The sequence below is a fragment of the Pelodiscus sinensis genome, chromosome 3, assembly GCF_052426305.1.
Source record: "Pelodiscus sinensis isolate ZL-2025 chromosome 3, ASM5242630v1, whole genome shotgun sequence".
Classification (NCBI taxonomy): domain Eukaryota; kingdom Metazoa; phylum Chordata; order Testudines; family Trionychidae; genus Pelodiscus; species Pelodiscus sinensis.
Genome location: NC_143054.1, coordinates 3,981,856 through 4,004,245, shown reverse-complemented (window position 1 = coordinate 4,004,245; position 22,390 = coordinate 3,981,856). Strand labels below are relative to the sequence as shown.

Here is a 22,390-nt window from a genome sequence, read left to right as displayed (position 1 = left end):
GGAGCTCCAGCGCCCAGGCTTGGCGGGGCTAAGTCGCCCAGCCGGTACAGCAAAGGCACGCTGCCGGCTGGCCGAGGTGGAACCCGCCGCTCCTGCCGGCACTCGGCGCACTGAGTGGCTAACCCGCGCCCCAGAGAGCAGCACCAGCCCCACGGGCCTCCCGGTGGTTTCCCCTCGTTTATTGACAGATAAAACACAAACATCATACAAAGAAACGCAGGCGGCTCCTCCTGCCCCCCAGGCCTGGGGCTGGCCACTCGGATCAGACCAGGACAGGAAACCAGTGGCCACCAGGCCCACCCCACCCGGGCAGGGGGCAGAGCGTGGGGGGAGGCAAAGACAAACGGGCAGGGCTTGGTGCCAGCAGGGCCCCTCCCAGGGCCCCCTGTGGCAACAGGCCCGCTGCACTAGCTAGAAAAAAGGCCTCCCACGGGCTCTGCCCCCCCAGGCCTGGCGCTCGGCCGGACATACGGGTGGGAAACGGGGCAGGCAGCCCGGGAGCGCTGGTCTCTCCCTCGGCCTGGGGCAGGCCCAGTGTCTCGGCCGGGGCTACGAACTGGGGGGAGCTAAGCCAGGGGCCCAGCGAGCGCCGGAAGCCCCCGGCCCCCCCCCCGCCGCCGGCCTCGGCAGAGAAATGCCCCAGGGAGCCACAAAGAAGCAAACGCAAACAGGGAGCCGCCGGGCGGAGCCCCTCACGCACCCAGCAGCTTCTTGACCATGTAGCCGGGCATGCTGTAGAGGAAGAGCCCCACCATGGCCAGCAGCAGCAGCGCCACCACGATCTTAATGATGAGCCACTTGTAGCGGGTGCAGATCAGGTACTTGATGGACTTGAGCGGGTTGAGGAACCAGATGAAGGACGTGTCGGGGCGGCTGCAGCGGGGAGACGCACGGCCTGGGTCAGCAGCGCGGGGGCAGGGCTCCCCAGCCCACCCCGAGGGCCTTGGGCGGGGCCGGCTCCCCCCTCCCGGCTACGCCCCAGGCTCCAGACCCCCCACCCCTCCGTGCCGCCAGCCTCGCGGCGCCTCCTTGCCCGCCGGTGCCCCGCCTTAGCCCTGGGCGGCTTCCCAGCCCTTCCCTGGCCCCGGTGCCTGGGCAGGTGGGGGCAGTACCAGGAACAAAGGGCCCTGCCCTCAGGCCCCCAGGAGCTTCTTGACCAGGTAGCCGGGCATGGAGTAGAAGAAGAGGCCGAGCAGGAGGAGCAGGAGGAGGAGGAGGAGGAGTTTCAGGAGGAGCCAGCGGTACGTGTGCCAGATGAAGTAGCGCATGGACTTCAGGGGGTTCAGGAACCAGATGAAGCTGGTGTCGGGGCGGCTGGGGGGGCGGTGCCGGGGGGTGGAGAAAGGTGGGAAACAAAGGTTGACAGAGACAGAGACAGACACAACTGGACGTGCCGGGGGCACCAGCCCGCGCCTTGGGGTGTCCCCACCGGAGCCCCAGCCCACGGCCTGCCCTATAGCCTCAGCTCCTCCCCCCGCCGCCCCCCGGCTCCCCCGCGCCGCTCACTTGGGTTTCTCCAGCGGGTCGGGCTCGTTGCGGGCCAGGCCTGCGGGGGATTTCTCCGCCTCCTCCGCCGTCAGCAGGTGCAGCTCTGCCTCCACCTTGCCCTGGGGAAGCAGGGAGCGTGGGACGGGGCCGGGGCCTAGGGCCGGAAGGGGCCAGACCCTCCCTGCACTGGGGCGGGCACAGGGCCCGGCAGCGCGGCGCAGACACAGGAGCAGCTCCCTGCGGCGCCCAGCTCCGCGAGGCCACGGCCGGGAACGCAGCGCCAGGGGGCTACCCCGCCCCGGGGATGGGAACGCTCCTGGCCCCGGTCGCAGAGCAGCCACCGCCCCGCGGAACCCAACCCCGCACGGGAACGACGCCGTTCGCCCGTCGCTCCGGCTCTGGGACCCCTCGCCCGACCCACAGCCCCGCCGGCCCAGCCCTGGGACCCCTCGCCCGACCCACAGCCCCTCCCAGCCCTGGGACCCCTCGCCCGACCCACAGCCCCTCCCGGCCCTGGGACCCCTCGCCTGACCCACAGCCCCTCCCGGCCCTGGGACCCAGCCGGCTCCACCAGTGTCCCCACACCGGACCCACAGCCCTGCCGGCCCGGCCCTGGGACCCAGCCGGCTCCACCAGTGTCCCCACACCCGACCCACAGCCCCGCTGGCCTGGCCCTGGGACCCAGCCGGCTCCGCCAGGGCCCCCACGCCCGACCCACAGCCCCTCCTGGCCCTGGGACCCGTCGCCCGACTCACAGCCCCTCCCGGCCCTGGGACCCCTCGCCCGACCCACAGCCCCTCCCGGCCCTGGGACCCCTCGCCCGACCCACAGCCCTTCCCGGCCCTGGGACCCCTCGCCCGACCCACAGCCCCTCCCAGCCCTGGGACCCCTCGCCCGACCCACAGCCCCTCCCAGCCCTGGGACCCCTCGCCCGACCCACAGCCCCTCCCGGCCCTGGGACCCCTCGCCCGACCCACAGCCCTTCCCGGCCCTGGGACCCCTCGCCCGACCCACAGCCCCGCCGGCCCAGCCCTGGGACCCCTCGCCCGACCCACAGCCCCTCCCAGCCCTGGGACCCCTCGCCCGACCCACAGCCCCTCCCGGCCCTGGGACCCGTCGCCCGACCCACAGCCCCTCCCGGCCCTGGGACCCCTCGCCCGACCCACAGCCCCTCCCGGCCCTGGGACCCCTCGCCCGACCCACAGCCCTTCCCGGCCCTGGGACCCCTCGCCCGACCCACAGCCCCGCCGGCCCAGCCCTGGGACCCCTCGCCCGACCCACAGCCCCTCCCAGCCCTGGGACCCCTCGCCCGACCCACAGCCCCTCCCGGCCCTGGGACCCCTCGCCCGACCCACAGCCCCTCCCGGCCCTGGGACCCCTCGCCCGACCCACAGCCCCTCCCGGCCCTGGGACCCCTCGCCCGACCCACAGCCCCTCCCGGCCCTGGGACCCCTCGCCTGACCCACAGCCCCTCCCGGCCCTGGGACCCAGCCGGCTCCACCAGTGTCCCCACACCGGACCCACAGCCCTGCCGGCCCGGCCCTGGGACCCAGCCGGCTCCACCAGTGTCCCCACACCCGACCCACAGCCCCGCTGGCCTGGCCCTGGGACCCAGCCGGCTCCGCCAGGGCCCCCACGCCCGACCCACAGCCCCGCTGGCCTGGCCCTGGGACCCAGCCGGCTCCGCCAGGGCCCCCACGCCCGACCCACAGCCCCTCCTGGCCCTGGGACCCCCACACCCAGCTCTGTCGGCACCTTGCTGCCTCCCCCCCCCCCCAGTGATGACTATTTGGAGTCTCTGTAGGGCCCGCGCTGGGCTGCTGCATTCCAGAGACACCCCAGCCCCCCTCACCGTGAGCTCCAGCTCGTCGTTCTCGTTCCTGGCCACGAAGGGCCACCAGCCCTTCACCCTCTTCTGCTTGAAGATGGAGACGAGGGGCAGGTCGGTCTCGCTGGTCACCATGTCCATGCTGCACTGCTTGGCCGTCTTGGCGCCCCGCGGGAAGCGGTTCAGGTCCAGCTCGATGGCCCCTGGCGGGGAAGAACCGCAGCCCTCCCAGCGCGCTGGCTCTGCCGCCGGGCGCACCGAGCCGGGCCAGCGCCCTGAACGCGCCGGGGACCCCCGCCCGGCCGGCCCTCCGCACAGCCACCCCGCACGGGGGACCCCCACCTGGCCGGCCCTCCGCCCAGCCACCCCGCACGGGGGACCCCCGCCCGGCCGGCCCTCCGCCCAGCCAGCCCACACGGGGGACCCCCGCCCGGCCGGCCCTCCGCCCAGCCAGCCCACACGGGGGACCCCCGCCCGGCCGGCCCTCCGCCCAGCCACCCCGCACGGGGGACCCCCGCCCGGCCGGCCCTCCGCCCAGCCACCCCACACGGGGGACCCCCGCCCGGCCGGCCCTCCGCCCAGCCACCCCGCACGGGGGACCCCCGCCCGGCCGGCCCTCCGCCCAGCCACCCCACACGGGGGACCCCCGCCCGGCCGGCCCTCCGCCCAGCCACCCCGCACGGGGGACCCCCGCCCGGCCGGCCCTCCGCCCAGCCAGCCCACACGGGGGACCCCCGCCCGGCCGGCCCTCCGCCCAGCCACCCCGCACGGGGGACCCCCGCCCGGCCGGCCCTCCGCCCGGCCACCCCGCACGGGGGACCCCCGCCCGGCCGGCCCTCCGCCCAGCCACCCCGCACGGGGGACCCCCGCCCAGCCGGCCCTCCGCCCAGCCACCCCGCACGGGGGACCCCCACCTGGCCGGCCCTCCGCCCAGCCACCCCGCACGGGGGACCCCCGCCCGGCCAGCCCTCCGCCCAGCCACCCCGCACGGGGGACCCCCGCCCGGCCGGCCCTCCGCCCAGCCACCCCGCACGGGGGACCCCCGCCCGGCCGGCCCTCCGCCCAGCCACCCCGCACGGGGGACCCCCGCCCGGCCGGCCCTCCGCCCAGCCACCCCGCACGGGGGACCCCCGCCCGGCCGGCCCTCCGCCCAGCCAGCCCACACGGGGGACCCCCGCCCGGCCGGCCCTCCGCCCAGCCACCCCGCACGGGGGACCCCCGCCCGGCCGGCCCTCCGCCCAGCCAGCCCACACGGGGGACCCCCGCCCGGCCGGCCCTCCGCCCAGCCACCCCGCACGGGGGACCCCCGCCCAGCCGGCCCTCCGCCCGGCCACCCCGCACGGGGGACCCCCGCCCGGCCGGCCCTCCGCCCAGCCACCCCGCACGGGGGACCCCCGCCCGGCCGGCCCTCCGCCCAGCCACCCCGCACGGGGGACCCCCGCCCGGCCGGCCCTCCGCCCAGCCACCCCGCACGGGGGACCCCCGCCCGGCCGGCCCTCCGCCCGGCCACCCCGCACGGGGGACCCCCACCTGGCCGGCCCTCCACCCAGCCACCCCGCACGGGGGACCCCCGCCCGGCCGGCCCTCCGCCCAGCCACCCCGCACGGGGGACCCCCGCCCGGCCGGCCCTCCGCCCAGCCAGCCCACACGGGGGACCCCCGCCCGGCCGGCCCTCCGCCCAGCCACCCCGCACGGGGGACCCCCGCCCGGCCGGCCCTCCGCCCAGCCACCCCGCACGGGGGACCCCCGCCCGGCCGGCCCTCCGCCCAGCCAGCCCACACGGGGGACCCCCGCCCGGCCGGCCCTCCGCCCAGCCACCCCGCACGGGGGACCCCCGCCCGGCCGGCCCTCCGCCCAGCCAGCCCACACGGGGGACCCCCGCCCGGCCGGCCCTCCGCCCAGCCACCCCGCACGGGGGACCCCCGCCCGGCCGGCCCTCCGCCCAGCCACCCCGCACGGGGGACCCCCGCCCGGCCGGCCCTCCGCCCAGCCACCCCGCACGGGGGACCCCCGCCCGGCCGGCCCTCCGCCCGGCCACCCCGCACGGGGGACCCCCGCCCAGCCGGCCCTCCGCCCAGCCACCCCGCACGGGGGACCCCCGCCCGGCCGGCCCTCCACCCAGCCACCCCACACGGGGGACCCCCGCCCAGCCGGCCCTCCGCCCGGCCACCCCGCACGGGGGACCCCCGCCCAGCCGGCCCTCCGCCCAGCCACCCCGCACGGGGGACCCCCGCCCGGCCGGCCCTCCGCCCAGCCAGCCCCGCACGGGGGACCCCCGCCTGGCCGGCCCTCCGCCCGGCCACTCCGCATGGGGGACCCCCGCCCGGCCGGCCCTCCGCCCAGCCACCCCGCACGGGGGACCCCCGCCCGGCCGGCCCTCCGCCCAGCCAGCCCCGCACGGGGGACCCCCGCCTGGCCGGCCCTCCACCCAGCCAGCCCCGCACGGGGGACCCCCACCTGGCCGGCCCTCCGCCCAGCCACCCCGCACGGGGGACCCCCGCCCGGCCGGCCCTCCGCCCAGCCAGCCCCGCACGGGGGACCCCCGCCTGGCCGGCCCTCCGCCCAGCCAGCCCCGCACGGGGGACCCCCACCTGGCCGGCCCTCCGCCCGGCCACCCCGCACGGGGGACCCCCACCTGGCCGGCCCTCCGCCCAGCCACCCCGCACGGGGGACCCCCGCCCGGCCGGCCCTCCGCCCAGCCACCCCGCACGGGGGACCCCCGCCTGGCCGGCCCTCCGCCCAGCCACCCCGCACGGGGGACCCCCGCCTGGCCGGCCCTCCACCCAGCCAGCCCCGCACGGGGGACCCCCGCCTGGCCGGCCCTCCGCCCAGCCACCCCGCACGGGGGACCCCCGCCTGGCCGGCCCTCCGCCCAGCCACCCCGCACGGGGGACCCCCGCCTGGCCGGCCCTCCGCCCAGCCAGCCCCGCACGGGGGACCCCCGCCTGGCCGGCCCTCCACCCAGCCAGCCCCGCACGGGGGACCCCCGCCCGGCCGGCCCTCCGCCCGGCCACCCCGCACGGGGGACCCCCACCTGGCCGGCCCTCCGCCCAGCCACCCCGCACGGGGGACCCCCGCCCGGCCGGCCCTCCGCCCAGCCACCCCGCACGGGGGACCCCCGCCCGGCCGGCCCTCCGCCCAGCCAGCCCACACGGGGGACCCCCGCCCAGCCGGCCCTCTGCCCAGCCACCCCGCACGGGGGACCCCCGCCCAGCCGGCCCTCCGCCCAGCCACCCCGCACGGGGGACCCCCGCCCGGCCGGCCCTCCGCCCAGCCAGCCCCGCACGGGGGACCCCCGCCTGGCCGGCCCTCCACCCAGCCAGCCCCGCACGGGGGACCCCCGCCCGGCCGGCCCTCCGCCCGGCCACCCCGCACGGGGGACCCCCGCCCAGCCGGCCCTCCGCCCAGCCACCCCGCACGGGGGACCCCCGCCCGGCCGGCCCTCCGCCCAGCCAGCCCGCACGGGGGACCCCCGCCTGGCCGGCCCTCCACCCAGCCAGCCCCGCACGGGGGACCCCCGCCTGGCCGGCCCTCCGCCCGGCCACCCCGCACGGGGGACCCCCACCTGGCCGGCCCTCCGCCCAGCCACCCCGCACGGGGGACCCCCGCCCGGCCGTCCCTCTGCCCAGCCACCCCGCACGGGGGACCCCCACCTGGCCGGCCCTCCGCCCAGCCACCCCGCACGGGGGACCCCCGCCTGGCCGGCCCTCCGCCCAGCCACCCCGCACGGGGGACCCCCGCCCGGCCGTCCCTCTGCCCAGCCACCCCGCACGGGGGACCCCCACCTGGCCGGCCCTCCGCCCAGCCACCCCGCACGGGGGACCCCCACCTGGCCGGCCCTCCGCCCAGCCACCCCGCACGGGGGACCCCCGCCTGGCCGGCCCTCCGCCCAGCCACCCCGCACGGGGGACCCCCGCCCGGCCGGCCCTCCGCCCAGCCACCCCGCACGGGGGACCCCCACCTGGCCGGCCCTCCGCCCAGCCAGCCCACACGGGAGACCCCCGCCCGGCCGGCCCTCCACCCAGCCACCCCGCACGGGGGACCCCCGCCCGGCCGGCCCTCCACCCAGCCAGCCCACACGGGAGACCCCCGCCCGGCCGGCCCTCCACCCAGCCAGCCCACAAGGGAGACCCCCGCCCGGCCGGCCCTCCGCCCGGCCACCCCGCACGGGGGACCCCCACCTGGCCGGCCCTCCGCCCAGCCACCCCGCACGGGGGACCCCCACCCGGCCGGCCCTCCGCCCAGCCACCCCACACGGGGGACCCCCGCCCGGCCGTCCCTCTGCCCAGCCACCCCGCACGGGGGACCCCCGCCCGGCCGGCCCTCCGCCCGGCCACCCCGCACGGGGGACCCCCACCCGGCCGGCCCTCCGCCCAGCCACCCCGCACGGGGGACCCCCACCCGGCCGGCCCTCCGCCCAGCCACCCCGCACGGGGGACCCCCACCCGGCCGGCCCTCCGCCCAGCCACCCCGCACGGGGGACCCCCGCCCAGCCGTCCCTCTGCCCAGCCACCCCGCACGGGGGACCCCCGCCCGGCCATCCCTCTGCCCAGCCACCCCGCACGGGGGACCCCCACCTGGCCGGCCCTCCGCCCAGCCACCCCGCACGGGGGACCCCCGCCCGGCCATCCCTCTGCCCAGCCAGCCCGCACGGGGGACCCCCGCCCGGCCATCCCTCTGCCCAGCCAGCCCGCACGGGGGACCCCCACCTGGCCGGCCCTCCGCCCAGCCACCCCGCACGCCCCGCTCTTAGCTCCTGGGGTCCCCCCTCCGGGGGCTTCCTCTCCATCCCGACCCCCAGGGTCTCCACTGGGGCTGCCCTCCCGCCCTCTGCGCCCAGCCTCGCCTCCCACAGCTGGTCCCCTCCCTGCCCCGCCGCCGCCTCGGGCCGGGCCCCTACCCACCGAGGAAGTCGTCGGCCGAGAAGTGGTCGGCGTCCCAGACCTGCAGGGTGAGGCGGGCCGGGATCTTGTACTCGGTCTCGTCCCAGGAGAACATGGATTCCTTCTTGGAGATGACGATTTTCTCCTCGGCCAGCAGGTAGTCGAAGGGGAAGACGTAGCGCCAGTTGAAGTTGCCCTCGCCGGTGAGCGAGTGGTAGTGCACGTCCGTGTCCTGCTTGTCCTCTTGCTGGCCTTTCAGCCACCTGCAGGGACCAGACCGTCGGGCAGGGGGCCGGGGCCGGGCTGCCCCCCCCCGGGACACGGCTCCAGCCTGCGGCCCCGAGACCCGCCCCAAACGGGAGCCACGGCCACGTGCACCGGGGGGGCGGGGAACAGCACTCGACAGCCACATGCACAAGGGCTGGCGCAAAGGCCCGGCAGGCGTGTGGGGGTTGGGCACGGGGGGAGCCTGGGGCCTAGCACAAGTGCCTCTTGCACAAGTGCCTCTCGCACGAGCGCCTGTCGCACGAGCTCAGCGCCGCCTGGCCTGCAGCTCCAGCTGGAGCAGGGCATATGGGCCCCGTCTTCAGGTGGGCTTGGTGCCAGCCACCGCCTGGGACAGACCCTCAGAGCGGCCAGGCTGGGTCAGACCAACGGTCCATCCGGCCCAGGGTCCCGTCTGCCCCGGTGGGAACAGAGCAGGGACCCATCACGGATCCTCCCAGCGCGACAGACAGAGCCCAGGGACCCTCCCTGCCCCGCCTGGCTAACGGCCACTGATGGCCCCACGGCCGTGAATGTACCCAGCTCTGTGCTGAGCCCAGTTCAAGCCCCGGCCTTCACCTCCCCCGGCAGGGCCCTGCGCAGGAGGTGTGTGGTTACACGTGCCCAGGGCGGGGGATCCCGGGTGCTCCAAGGGGACGTGGGGAGGGCGCGTGGCCGCTGGCAGGTGGGGGGGCCGTGGGGCTGTGTCCCTGCAGGCGGGGCGGGGGGGCAGCCTGGGAGACGGACGTGTGCGTGCGTGTGACCCTGGTGCCCTTCGTTCCCCGGCCCAGCGGCCAGGGGGCCTGCGCCGCCCCCTGCCCTGCCACCGTCGGCTCCTGGGCCCTGCCCCTCGTGGGGACGTGCGGCTGCCACCCCCGCAGGGCACCTCAGGCTTCGTTGGCGACCCGGCCCTTGGGGGCCGCAGCCGCGAGCAGGGCAGGTTTGCAGCTCCCTGGAGCCCACGACCGGACAGGACCACAGTGACCATCCCCTCTTGCCGCCTGCCCACCCCGTCAGCCTCGGGGCCCTCCCCCGGCCCCCCAGCACCAGCCTTCCCGCAGGGAGCGGGATGCAGGAGCAGTGGCCCCGGAGCCCCTGGCACAGACCGAACGGCCTCCCTGCGCCGACTCGCAGCCCCGGCCACGCGCCCCTGGAGCCCCTCGGCACGTCTGGCCGCAGCCGCTCCCCGGGAGTATCCCCCACGGCTCGCTCAGGGGCCCGCGCCGCCCTTGCTGGCCTGCCCCCTTCAGCATCTCTGGCACACCTGGTCCCAATCGTGGCTCCCCACACACCTCTCCCCATTTTTCCTGTGGGCTGGGTTCCCTGTGAGCCGGGCGGTTGTGCGGCCGCTCAGGAGAGCGTCCAATGCTGCCCAGGGGCCTAGCAGAGCGCCCGCCGCTGGGTGTGTGTCTACGGGTGGTGCACGTCCGCACAGGCCTCAGCGCACGGAACATTATTCCACACAAGAATGGAGGCAACAAGGGGGGGGTTCCTCATTCAGAGCCGTGAAAGGGAGTAACCTGCTTTGCTGGCTTGACGCTCACAGCCGCGGGGCCCTGCCTCCCTGGGCGTCCCTTTCGCCGCTTCCATACTTGTGTGGAATAATATGTGCACGGAGGCCTGTGCGGACGTGCACCACCCCTTGGGGACACCCAGCCCAGCTGCCCGTCTCCACCCCAGTGAACCAGTCCCGGGTGCCTACCCCAGCCCAGTGTCACGTTACTGGATTTTGAGGGGCGCAGCCATATCACTGCTGCACCCATAGGGGGGTGTTGGCCCCAAAAGTTGGAACAAAGGGGGCCATGTGAGGGGTCAAACAAAAGCTACTTTCTTCTGTAGATCTGTATAATGTCTGGGTGTGGAGCTAGGACTCTGTACGGAGACTGGAAGAGTCTCTGTATGTGCTTGAGGAATGTCTGCCCATGGACAGGCTAATGAGCGAAGCGCCAGGGACCAGTGGACTCTGGAGGCCAAAGACCCACCAGTTGGGAGGGTGGGGCCGGAGCAGAACTAACCCGTAGCCCAGGGGCCACCCGGCCCGTCGGCAGAGACAAGTGAGGGGAGCACTCGGTCCCCGCTCACTGGCCAACGGCTGGCGCCGGACCCGGGATTACTCAGGCCGCGGGGCGGCTCCTGGCCCTGGAAGGGGCACGAACGAGGCGTTGGCACCCGAGAGCCGGGCACCGGACGTGCCCCGCCCCGCCCCTGGCAGCCGGATGCCGCCCCGGCTGCTGGGACCGGTCACCGCAGGGAGCTCGTCGGGCTCCGGCATGGTGTGAACGCAGGCTCGGGGCCAGGCGCGGCAGAGCCAGCCCCGGGGAGCCCTGAGCGCGGCAGGGCGGGGCTGGGAGGCAGGGGCGCGGGACAGGGCGAGGGGCGCGGGGAGGGGCGCGGGACAGGGCGAGGGGCGTGGGGAGGGGCGAGGGGCGCGGGGAGGGGCGAGGGGCGCGGGACAGGGCGAGGGGCGCGGGGAGGGGCGCGGGACAGGGCGAGGGGCAGGCAGCAAGGCGCGGGCGGTACCCCCGGACATAGATGTCGGACTTCTTCTCGCCGGGCATGACGGCATCGTCCTCCAGAAGCACCTCGTCCGTGTTCCACACAACGACCCGCAGCTCATAGCTGGGGGGCCACAAGGACCACACTGGGCGTGGCACAGAGGGGCACGGACACAGCCCACCGTGCGCCGCACGGGGGGGGGCACGAATACACCAGGCAGGGCACGGGGGGGGCACGGACACAGCCCACCGTGCGCCGCACGGGGGGGCACAGATACACCAGGCAGGGCACGGGGGGGCATGGACACAGCCCACCGTGCGCCGCACGGGGGGGCACAGATACACCAGGCATGGCACGGGGGGGGGCACGAATACACCAGGCAGGGCACGGGGGGGGGGGCACGGACACAGCCCACCGTGCACCGCACGGGGGGGGGCACGAATACACCAGGCATGGCACGGGGGGGGCGCATGGACACAGCACACCAGACACGGCATGGGGAGGGGGCATGAATACACCGGGCACGGCACGGGGGGGGATATGGACACACCGTGCCGGGCGTGGCCAGGGGGATGTGGACAGACCACACCGGGCAGGGAGCAGACACGGCCAAAGGGGGATCACACGGAAGCAAAACGAAGAAGCAGAAGCCTGTTATTCACCCCCCGCGCCCGCCTGCCGTACCTACCCCCGGACAAATATGTCACTGGATTTCTCCCCAGTGAAGAAATCATCGTCCTCCAGGGTTACCTCATCTGTGTTCCACACTATCACTCTAAGCTCGTATCTGGCAGGGAGAAGGGAGACGGGCGGTGAGCGGGGCCGCTGGGGCTGGCTCCCTGGGACAAGCTGCCGGCTCAGGGCCTGGCCCACGTCCTGGCGGAGCTGGGCTCAGCTAGTCGGACGTCCTGCCACGCGCCGGCCGGGGCCCTGGGCAGGCAGCCTGCTCCTTGCGGCCAGCTGGCTCCCGGCTCTGCGGCTGGGACCCCAAAATACACCTCCCCCTGACCCAGCTGACGTCCCCGGGGCTGCCTGGGCGGGGAGGGGGCAGTGGGAACAGACGCCCCCCCTGTGCTAAACCCAGCTCCCCAGACGCCGGCAGCGCCCTGCCCCCGGCCCGACGACAGACCCAACTCGCTCCAGCTGGGCTGCGAGAACCGGGGGCCCATCTCCCCCCGGCCTGGCTGTGGCTCCACCCTCTGGGATCCCCCCCACCGCCCCCGTCTGCAGGCTCCATGGGGCGGGGCCCTTCCGAGGCCCCTTGCAGACTTACAAGCAACGTGCTACTAACGAACGCGGCTCACGGGTCGCCCCTTGCAATGGGGCCCCAGGCCAGCTGATGCCGCCTGCAGCGCCCCCCAGGTGGGGACCCCGTCGCTCAGGGCCGGGGCCTGTGGGGCTGCTGACACGGGGCCGGGCTCCACCTGCAGCCCCCGCCTCGCGCCCGGGCGCATCCCGAGCAGCACAGGCCTAGGCCCCCGGCCCCTCCACTGCTCTCCAAGCCCCTCTGTCCCCCTCCCGCAGCCTTGTCCCGCATGGGCCTGCTCCCCCGCAGACCTGCCCTGGGAAAACCCCTCCTCGAGTTCCCGGGGCTCCGGACCAGGCCCGGCTGGGTCCCGGGGCGGCCTCGCTGGAGGGCGTCACAGCCCGACCCCCCCCCCGGCCTGGGGCCCGGAGCAGGGGTGGCAGCCGGGCTGCGGGCGGGCGTGGGAGGAGGCGGTGGGGGCCCTGGGTGCTCTCCCCTTCGCGGCAGTCTGGGGGGTGAGTGGCGGGGGCGTTACCTCTTCGGCTTCCTGGGAGAGATGTCGGTGGCGGGCCCCGGGGCCGGCATGTCCATGGGGAACATGTCCACCCACATCTCCAGCCGGCCCTGCAGGGTGGGGGAGACCCGGTCAGCTCCCCCTTTCCTGGATCCCTCCCTCCCGCGTGGCAGCCCCGGCCGGGGGGGTGGCAGGGAACTTGGGGGCTCGGCTGCACCCCATCTCCCCACCCCCACAGGGGGTCTCCTGCCTGTAGGAGCAGGCCCCAGGATGGGGGTGTGGGGAAGAGAAGGGGGAGGCGCTGGGAAGGGGCCTCCAGCCGTGGGGTGTCGGGATGCAGGGGGCTCGGGCCGGTATGCAAAGCGGGGGGCTATTCAGCCAATGCTGGGAGCCGGCGAGAACGGCTCGGACTGCTCCCCGGGGTGCAGCGGGAAGGGGCCGTCCTGGGGGCCCAGGGCCGGGCTGGCGCAGGGGTGGGAGGCAGGGCAGGGCCGGCCGGTGCCGCGGGACCGGGGGCGATACCTGCTCGATGCCGGGCTTGTCGGGGTTCAGCAGCGGGCGCGTCTCCACGTGCTCGGGCACCAGCTTGCAGCCCGCCCGGGGGATCTCCTCCCAGTGCCGCAGCACCGCCAGGGCCAGGTGCTCCTCCGTGGCCTTCTTCTGGCCTGCGGGCGCGGAGGGAGCGCTGACCCCACGGGCGGCCACGGCCAGGGAACGCCCGGCCCCCGGCAGGCCCCGGCCCGAGCCAAGGGGGCTCCGCTGACGCTGGGGGCTTTGGGTCAGGCCGCCGCACCCTGCTTCTGCCCACCCCAGGGCCCTGCCAGGCCCACGGCCTCTGGCTCCCCTTGCACCCAGGGCTCCATCGGCGGCCGGAGCCAGCGCTCAGCGCAGAGCCGGGCGCAGCCACGGGGCAGCCCCAGAGAAACCCCAGGCACAGAACCAGCTCAGCCCCTGCGGCGCCGTCCCACGTCAGCGGGGAATGGGGGGGGTGCAGCCCTCAGCCCGGCCAGGGCCCCCGCGCCCTCGGCCCCGTTACCGTTTTCGTCCTCGATCTCCGTGGGGCCGGTGAAGACCCGGTTGGCGACTTTCACCCGCCCGGGGGGGCCGTAGTGGGGCCCGTCCACCTTGCCCTCCTTGCACAGCCTGGAGAGGATCTGCGAGGGCTTCGCCGGGTCCCGCCACATGTTGTAGCCGTGGCTGTGACACAGGGCCGGGGTGAGGGGGGCTGCCGGGGGCCGGGGTGAGGGGGGGCGGCCGGGGTGAGGGGGGGCGGCCGGGGTGAGGGGGGCTGCCGGGGGCCGGGGTGAGGGGGGGCGGCCGGGGTGAGGGGGGCTGCCGGGGGCCGGGGTGAGGGGGGGCGGCCGGGGTGAGGGGGGCTGCCGGGGGCCGGGGTGAGGGGGGGCGGCCGGGGTGAGGGGGGGCTGCCGGGGGCTGGGGTGAGGGGGGCGGCCGGAGTGAGGGGGGGCTGCCGGGGGCTGGGGTGAGGGGGGGCTGCCGGGGGACAGGCCTGCTCCGCCAGGCTGCAGGAAGGGGCATCGCCCGGCGGGAGCCGGCATCACGTGGGAATCCAGGGCAGATGCCGGCCCGACCCCGGGCTCCCCCCACACCAATCTGCCGGCGCCCCCTCGCTCCCGCCCCACAGCCCCTCCCGTCCCGACCCCGGGCTCCCCCCACACCAATCTGCCGGCACCCCCTCGCTCCCGCCCCACAGCCCCTCCCGTCCCGACCCCGGGCTCCCCCCACACCAATCTGCCGGCACCCCCTCGCTCCCGCCCCACAGCCCCTCCTGGCCCCGGGCTCCCCCCACGCCGACCTGTCGGCACCCCCTCACTCCTGCCCCACAGCCCCTCCCGTCCCGACCCCGGGCTCCCCCCACACCAATCTGCCGGCACCCCCTCGCTCCCGCCCCACAGCCCCTCCCGTCCCGACCCCGGGCTCCCCCCACACCAATCTGCCGGCACCCCCTCGCTCCCGCCCCACAGCCCCTCCTGGCCCCGGGCTCCCCCCACACCGACCTGTCGGCACCCCCTCACTCCTGCCCCACAGCCCCTCCCGTCCCGACCCCGGGCTCCCCCCACACCAATCTGCCGGCACCCCCTCGCTCCCGCCCCACAGCCCCTCCCGTCCCGACCCCGGGCTCCCCCCACACCAATCTGCCGGCACCCCCTCGCTCCCGCCCCACAGCCCCTCCCGTCCCGACCCCGGGCTCCCCCCACACCAATCTGCCGGCACCCCCTCGCTCCCGCCCCACAGCCCCTCCCGTCCCGACCCCGTGCTCCCCCCACGCCGACCTGCCGGCACCCCCTCGCTCCCGCCCCACAGCCCCTCCCGTCCCGACCCCAGGCTCCCCCCACACCAATCTGCCGGCACCCCCTCGCTCCCGCCCCACAGCCCCTCCCGTCCCGACCCCGGGCTCCCCCCACACCAATCTGCCGGCACCCCCTCGCTCCCGCCCCACAGCCCCTCCTGTCCCGACCCCGGGCTCCCCCCACACCAATCTGCCGGCACCCCCTCGCTCCCGCCCCACAGCCCCTCCCGGCCCGGCCCCGGGCTCCCCACACAGCTCTGCGGATGGCCCTCAGTCCTAGCCTTACACGCCCCCTCTTTGAGCTCCTACGCACACTGCGAATGGCCCCGAGTCCTGCCCAGCAGCCCTGCTAGTCCCCATGGGGTGCCCCATGTCGGAGCAGGCAGGGCCAGTGGGGAGGCAGGCTACGGCAGATGTTTCCACATGCCCAGCTGGGCGGGTGGCTAGGCCTGATCATTCCCACACTGTTGGGGCACTGTGGGTGGCAGGGCCGGGCGGGGGGGGGGGGCTGGACCCGAGGCGGGGGGCAGGGCCGGGCGGGGGGGCTGGACCCGGGCCCTGCGTCCGTACATGGAGTAGGCCTGGGAGATGCCGCAGGTGGCCCGGTGCTTGCTGTAGTAACGGTTCTCCAGGTCTATCTTGGTCTCCCCGATGAGGTCGTCCGAGCCCACCAGGTCCCAGTCGTACACGGCCACCGTCAGCATGGACTCCATGGGGAAGGTGGCCTCGATGTCGAAGGACCTGGCCGAGGGCGGGGAGAACAGAAGCGCGTTTGGCCTCGGGCGGGCGCCGGCTCCCCGCGTGGGCGGTGGCCTGGGAACGTGGCCGCCCTGGCTCTGCGCCTCCGGGCCCCATCACAGTCACGCCCGGCGCTTGGACCATGCTCCTGGTGCTTTGCTCTGCTCCAAGGCTCCGCCCCCACCTCATGGCCCCGCCCACACTCCACCCTCACAGGCTCCGCCCCTGCAAAAGCTCCACCCAAAGCCCCGCCCACACCCCACCCCTAGGCTCCACCCCCACTCCACCCAAGGCTCCGCCCCCATCCCCACTCCATCCCAAGACCCAAACTCCGACCCACCCCAAGGCTCTGCTTCTACCCTGACCATGTTCTACCCTGAGGCCCCGCCCCCATTCCCTCCCTCAGGCCCCGCCCCTGCTCGGCCCCTTCCCCCCAAGGCCCCGCCTGCCACTCCGGTGGGGAGGGGGCTGGGGCGAGCAGGGGGTGGGGCAGGGACAGGCTGAGCTGGGGGGGCGGAGCCACAGTCCAGGCACGGGTGCCCCATCCGAGTGGCAGGCCTGGCAGCGTGGCCAGCCTGGGACGGGTCGAGGTGGGGACACCGAGCCGGCCCGTGTCCCGCTCTTCTGTCTGGGTGACCGGCACCTTTGCAGGGGGCAGTGCTGGGTCCCCCACACGACCGGACCCGACCCCCTCCCGCGCCCTGCCCTCTCTGCCTGGCCCCGCCTGCCCTGACCCGCGCTGGGCCTGTGCCCTACCCCCGCCCCTCTGTGGCCGCCAGGGGCCCCGTGGCGCCCTCCCCCCCGCCACGGCAGGGCCTTACTTCCCGAAGATGGGGTTCAGCTGCTTGGAGATGTAATTCTCCTTGTCCTTGATGTCCGTCTTGCCCAGCCTGATGGCGATATAGGGATCGGCTTTCCCGTTGATGTCGGCCGGGTGCAGGTCGGTGGCCTGGGAGGAAGACACGAGACCCACCATGGCTCATGGAGCCCGGCTCCTACTACCTTTAAATTGCAGAGCCGCAGAGGGGTTAGCGAGCCCCCTCCCTCCCATGTCGACTTATCAACATTCAATGGAAATTCCATCAGTTACTCAATTTGTGGATTATTTGCAATTTAACATCCCGAGTATCTGGCACTTTAGTATCTAAAGCTGATATATCATTTCTTTTTTCCCAAATAGAGAACAGAAATATTTATTGAACACTTCCGGCTTTTCTCCATTACTAATGATAATTCTACCAGTGTTAGGATTGCTTTTGTTCCTAATATATTTTAAAAATTCCTTCTTATTGTCCTTAACTCTATTACTTAAGGCTTCTCCTTATGTCCTTTTGCTTCCCTTATCAGTTGTCTACAATTACAATTTATATTCCTCATCAACGTCCCATTTTTTCCCCATTTGCTATTGCTGCCTTCACTTACCCTCTAAACCAGGGATTTTTTTTAACCAGTATGTCCTTCTTTTTTGCCTATGGAATTGTGGCTTTTTGGGTATCTAGTAATTTAACGTTCTAAATAATTCCCAGTTATCATTCACAGTTTTTCTGATTAAATTCTTCTTCCCAGCGCTTTTGGCTCATGTTCATTTAGCATTGTCGTGAAACTGGCCCTTTCAACGCATCCAGCATATAGACCACCGACTTGGACTTTATTCTGTTTGCCCGTTAAGACTGTGATCAAGTCATTAACGCTACCGTTAATGCTCAGGGGGCGGTTCGGCTCCTCTTTCTCCGCCAGGATGAGGCTGACTGTTGAGTTCCCCCTACTTGGTGGAACACGTTCCGAGTTAGGAAGCTGTCATCTAGAATAGCAAGACGTTCGTTCCTCCTGCCCGTGTCCCTGAGACGGAATTGCCCCTCCCCGCTGCCCGCGGAGCACACGGGGTCACTCACCCGCACGACGTACACTCGGACCAGCACGTTGATGGGGTCGTTGCTGGGGATCCCCTGGAACATGCCGAAGTTGGGGTCGTACCCGGCCTCCTTGGTGATGTCCTCGGGAAGCGGCACTTTGTAAACACACATGGAGCCCTGGGGCAAGGGAAAACGATACCTATTGGGGGCCTGGCGACCACGGGCCCCCACGGGCCACCTCCCGCTCTCCAGGGCTGCAGCAGGCTCACCTTGAACCGGCCCACGACCCGCTCCTCCTCCGTCGCCGTGTCCTCGTTGTCCCCGATCTTGCCCCGGAAGAGGCTGAACGTGTGCAGCCAGTCCTCGAAGCTGTCGAACTCCGCCTCCAGCTCCTTGTTGTAGACCTAGGCGGGCGGAGGGCCTCGGCGTGAGGCGACGGCGGTGCCCGGGCCCACAGCAGCAATGCGGGCTGGGTGCCCGGAGCGCCGCGGGCGGCCGAGGGGGGTTGGGCACCTCGTGCTGGTCACTCCCCGCCAACAGCAGCAGCGTGTGGGACCCTGAGCCGCCCGCCCTCCCCCCCGAGCTTCCCAGGGGGCTGCAAGGCCGGACGCGGCCTCACAAAGCCAGCAAGAGCGGTGGCGTGTCACGGAGGCTCTGCCTCCCCAGACCTTTGCTGCTGCTCCCGGCTACAGTGCCAGGGCTGGGCCGCGGCGGGGCTCACGGCTCCTCCGGGCAGCTGGGACTCGAGGCTCTTCCCATCCAGGGCAGCTCAGGGGAAGGGGGGGCTCGGGCCGGCTGGGCCCCTCCAGCCGTGTGTGGAGGGTGCTCGTCTGTGCCCGGCGGGGGACCGTGGGGGCAGAGGCTTGGGCCGCAGGGGCTTGGCTGCCCGACTGCGTGGCTCCTGTGCCACCCAAGCAACGTCGTTTGCACCCGCTCCCTTGGGAGCCGGTCTGAGGCCCGGGCCACGCCCTGCGTGGAAACTCCCCTTGGTTTCCCATGACCCGCTCCTGTCACAAGAGATACCCCCGGGGCAACGGCCACTGGGCCTCCTCTCCCCGTATCTGAGCCCCTTCCAGGCCTAAGAACTTAAGAGCTGCCGTAGCGGGTCAGACACGCCGTGGTCCGTCTAGCCCCGTGGCCTGGCCCTGGCTGTGGCCTGTACCAAAGCTCCCTGGGGTGTGTGCAGAACAGCTGTTACAGAGTGATCCGCCTCCGTCTTGTACTCCCAGAGGCTTAGGGGTGGGGCTGCATTGATGGATCGATCCTCCGTGGATGTGTCTAGTTCTTCCTTGCACCCGGTTATCCTTTGGCCCTCCACAAAATCCCCTGGCGGTGAGTTCCACCGGTTAACAGCGCATCACATGGGAAAAGAGCTCTATCAAACAGGCTGCCTGTTAATTCCATTCGGTGACACTGGGTTTTTGTATTGTGGGAATGGACAAATAGCGCTTCACTAGTCTCCTTTCCCGTGTCACTTGCTGTTTTATAGCCTCACTCCTGCGCCCCCTTGGTCGATTTCTAAGTGGAGCAGCCCTGAGCTTTGCAGTCTCTCCTGGTCAGGGGGACGTTCCATCCCCTTGAGCATCTTCACCGCCCTTCTCTGGGCCTGTCCCAGTCCCTTTCCATCCTTTTTGAGGTGGGGGGACCAGAACCGCACGCAGCATCCACGGCGTAGGCTCGGAGTGCTTTTCTATTGAGTCTGTCTTATTTTCCGAACAGTTCCCAGCCTTCCCTGGGCCTTTGTGAGTGGATGTTCTCACGGTGTTATCGATGCTGACTGCAAGTTCAGCTGTGGTCGCTCGCCTCACCTCAAAAAAGATACCCCAGCATCGGAGAAAGTTCAGAAAAGGACAACCAAAATGAAGAGGGGTTGGGAACGGGTCCCACATGAGGAGAGATTAAAAAGCCGGGGATTTTTTACAGTTTAGAAAAGAGGAGACGAAGGGGGGAGGGGGGAGGAGAGAGGTCTATAAAATCATGCCTGCTGTGGAAAAAGTAAATAAGGGAAAGTTGTTGACTTGTTCCCATAACATAAGATCTCAGGGTCACCCAGTGAAATGAATAGGAAGGAAGTTTAAAACAAACCAAAGGGAGTTTTTCCTCGTGCAGCCCACAGTCAACCTGTGGAACTCCTCGCCAGAGGATGTTGTGAAGACCTGGATTTCAACAGGGTTCAAATCAGAGCTAAAGAAATCCATGGAGGTCAGGTCCATTGATGGCTATTAGCCAGGATGGGTAGGCATGGTGTCAGAGGCTCAGAATGGGTGACGGGAGGGATCTTTTGATGATCCCGTCCTGTTCCCTCTGGGGCACCTGGCAGAGGCCGCTGTGGGAAGACAGGACACTGGGCTGGATGGACCGTTGCGACGTTCCAGCTCCCTGTCTCGGGTGGTAACCCTAATTCAGAGCCCCCATTGTACGCAGAGTTGGGCTTAGGGTCCCAGTGGCTGAGCCCGTACAGCGCCGGGGACCGGCGCTCACCCACTCACCTTCAGCTCGTCAATTTTCTGTTTGCTCTTCTTCTCCGGAGCCTCCGGCGGCGGCGGCTGCTTCTTCTTCTTGTCCTCTTTGGGCGCCTTGACCTTGTCCTTGGCCTTTGCCTGACTCTTGGAGCCTTTCACAGGAGAGTCATCAAGTTTGATTTCTGAGTCCGAGGGGAGAGGCGGGCGGGAGGGAGGCAGGGGTGGGGTGAACACAGGACACTCAGCCATGGTGTGCATGAAAGCTGACAGCCAACGGCTACTCCTACGCTCTGCGGCTCACGGCGGCCACCCCTCGCCCAGCCGGGCAGGTGGTACAACCTCGCCCGGGGCCGGGCTTGTCCGTTCGCCGACAGACCCGGGCTGAAACGTCTCCCCGCACCCAGAATGCTTTGCACCAAGCCCAGCAAAGGTTGCGCAGCGTCGGACGCTTAGCTCTTCAGCCCCGAAGCCCAGAAGCACTGCCACTAGGTGGCAGCAGTAGTAGGTTATTGCCTTCTGCGCACTGCAGCCAGGACACACAGGCTATGTCTACACTGGCGGGTTCTTGCGCCAGAAATATGCAAATGAGGCTAAGCGTGGAATATCGCCGAGCCTCATTTGCATACCTAATGAGCCACCATTTTTGCGGAAGAGGCTCTTGCGCTGGAAGACGCGTCTACACGGCCCCTTCTTGCGCAAGAAACCCCCTCTTGCACGATGCCGCGACGCCGATTATTTTCAGGAAGAACGGCGTTGCACAAGAGGGCTTTTCTTGCACAAGGGGCCGTGTAGACGCTCCGTCTGGCGCAAGAGCCTCTTCCGCAAAAATGGCGGCTCATTAGATATGCAAATGAGGCTCCGCGATATTCCACGCTTAGCCTCATTTGCATATTTCTGGCGCAAGAACCCGCCCATGTAGACAGAGCCGCAGTGTACAAGCCAACGCAGGTGTGCTCGGATGGCAACGGTGAAGGCTGCTTCCCAAGCGCCAAGCCCCCCGCCCCATCTCCCATCCCAAAGACCCGGGGGGGGGGGTCTCCGTCTTGCCAGCTTTCATGGCCTCTTTGCCGTGCGGATGACACAGGGAGAGCAGGTCAGCGCGGCGTGGGGGGGGGGGCGAGCATGCGGATGGGAACGGCTGGCAAAGAGAGGGGAGGGGGGCTGGAGACACCGTGCTAAGAGCAGCCAAACGGGAGGCGGGGGGGCCACTGATGTGCAGTCAGCAATGCCCGGGGAGGGGGGAGCATGGGGCTGGGTTCTGTTCCCGGCATCTGCCCGTGGGATCTTGGCAAAGTCACTGCTGGGCCCCGTGCCTCAGTTTCCCCACTTGTGAAAATGGGATGGTGTCACCTGCTCCCCCACCCAGGGCCTTCAGGGGGGTGAAGAGTCTGCTAGAGATGCGCTTGGTGTCTCAGAGCTGCCCGGGAGAGCAGGTACTGCTCTATGCTAGTCCCGGAGCGCCGCTCTCCTGTAAATTACCCACTGCTCCCCTGAACTCCAGGATGTCCCGCCAGCGTAGCGGGGAGAAGGGTGTGGCCCATGGGGAGACAGTGCACACAAGAAACAGGCCTCCCTATTTCCGGTATGCCGGGATGGACCAAGAGACTAAGTGAGTCACCCATGGCCATGCAGCAAGCCAGTGACACAGACTCGACTCTAACTACTAGCCCGCACTGTCTCCCTGCCCCATCACCCCTATGAATCCGGGCTGGGTCTGGCACACGCCTGCTCTGTGGTCCAGCATCGCAAGACGCCACGTGGCGGGTTGGATCTCACTTGAAATGGGGGGGGGGGGGAGATCTATTTAGCGCGGCGTGACCAGCGGCGCCAGAGGCAGTCGCAACGTTCCAAACGCTGCGAGAGCTCCCAGCTCCGGCCCCGGGTCTATCGATCCTCACGTGGCTTTGGTATCTCGCCCGCGCACATTTACCCTCTGCGATCTCCAGCTCCTCCTTCTCCTCCGCTTCGGCTGCAGCCGCTTCCTGCTGCCGGAGTTGCTGGAGGGAGAGGAAACGGGCAGTGAGAAGCAGAGGATAAGTCCAGGAAGGGCGCGTTGTACTACTATAGCGTCCTGTCAGCCTGGAGCCGGTTAGAACCCACAGAAACGCAGCCCCACTGAAATGCAGCCACCTCTGGGGTGGAGCACAGCGACTGCCTTAGAGCACCTGGTCACTGTTGAGGACAGGAAGTGAAGGAACATCCAGCTGACATTTCATGAGGAGTTTTGCGCAGGCAAAATACAAGCAAGGACGTAGCTAGGGGAATGAAACTGACGTTTCATTTTGCTGCCCATTCTGAAAAAGAATGAAA

General features: G+C 71.6%; 1 protein-coding gene across 3 annotated transcripts in view; it reads right to left on the bottom strand.

The window, feature by feature from the left end:
- Positions 1–171: 171 nt before the first annotated feature.
- Positions 172–22,390, bottom strand: part of OTOF (otoferlin) — a 167,423-nt gene continuing 145,204 nt past the window's right edge. Inside the window, exons 16-29 of one of the 3 annotated variants that reach the window (XM_089776982.1) lie at positions 22,011–22,077; positions 20,108–20,262; positions 17,888–18,022; positions 17,658–17,795; positions 16,587–16,714; positions 15,598–15,768; positions 13,756–13,916; positions 13,242–13,384; positions 12,741–12,829; positions 11,648–11,746; positions 8,221–8,462; positions 3,341–3,519; positions 1,507–1,607; positions 172–873 (exon numbers count right to left, since the gene is read on the bottom strand). In XM_089776982.1, the coding sequence (XP_089633108.1) occupies positions 693–873; positions 1,507–1,607; positions 3,341–3,519; positions 8,221–8,462; positions 11,648–11,746; positions 12,741–12,829; positions 13,242–13,384; positions 13,756–13,916; positions 15,598–15,768; positions 16,587–16,714; positions 17,658–17,795; positions 17,888–18,022; positions 20,108–20,262; positions 22,011–22,077 (1,989 nt within the window). In that variant the 3' untranslated portion in view covers positions 172–692. Of the gene's footprint in view, positions 874–1,118; positions 1,315–1,506; positions 1,608–3,340; positions 3,520–8,220; positions 8,463–11,647; positions 11,747–12,740; positions 12,830–13,241; positions 13,385–13,755; positions 13,917–15,597; positions 15,769–16,586; positions 16,715–17,657; positions 17,796–17,887; positions 18,023–20,107; positions 20,263–22,010; positions 22,078–22,390 lie in introns of those variants that run through there. The other 2 variants (XM_089776980.1, XM_089776981.1) reach the window with 2 other exon arrangements.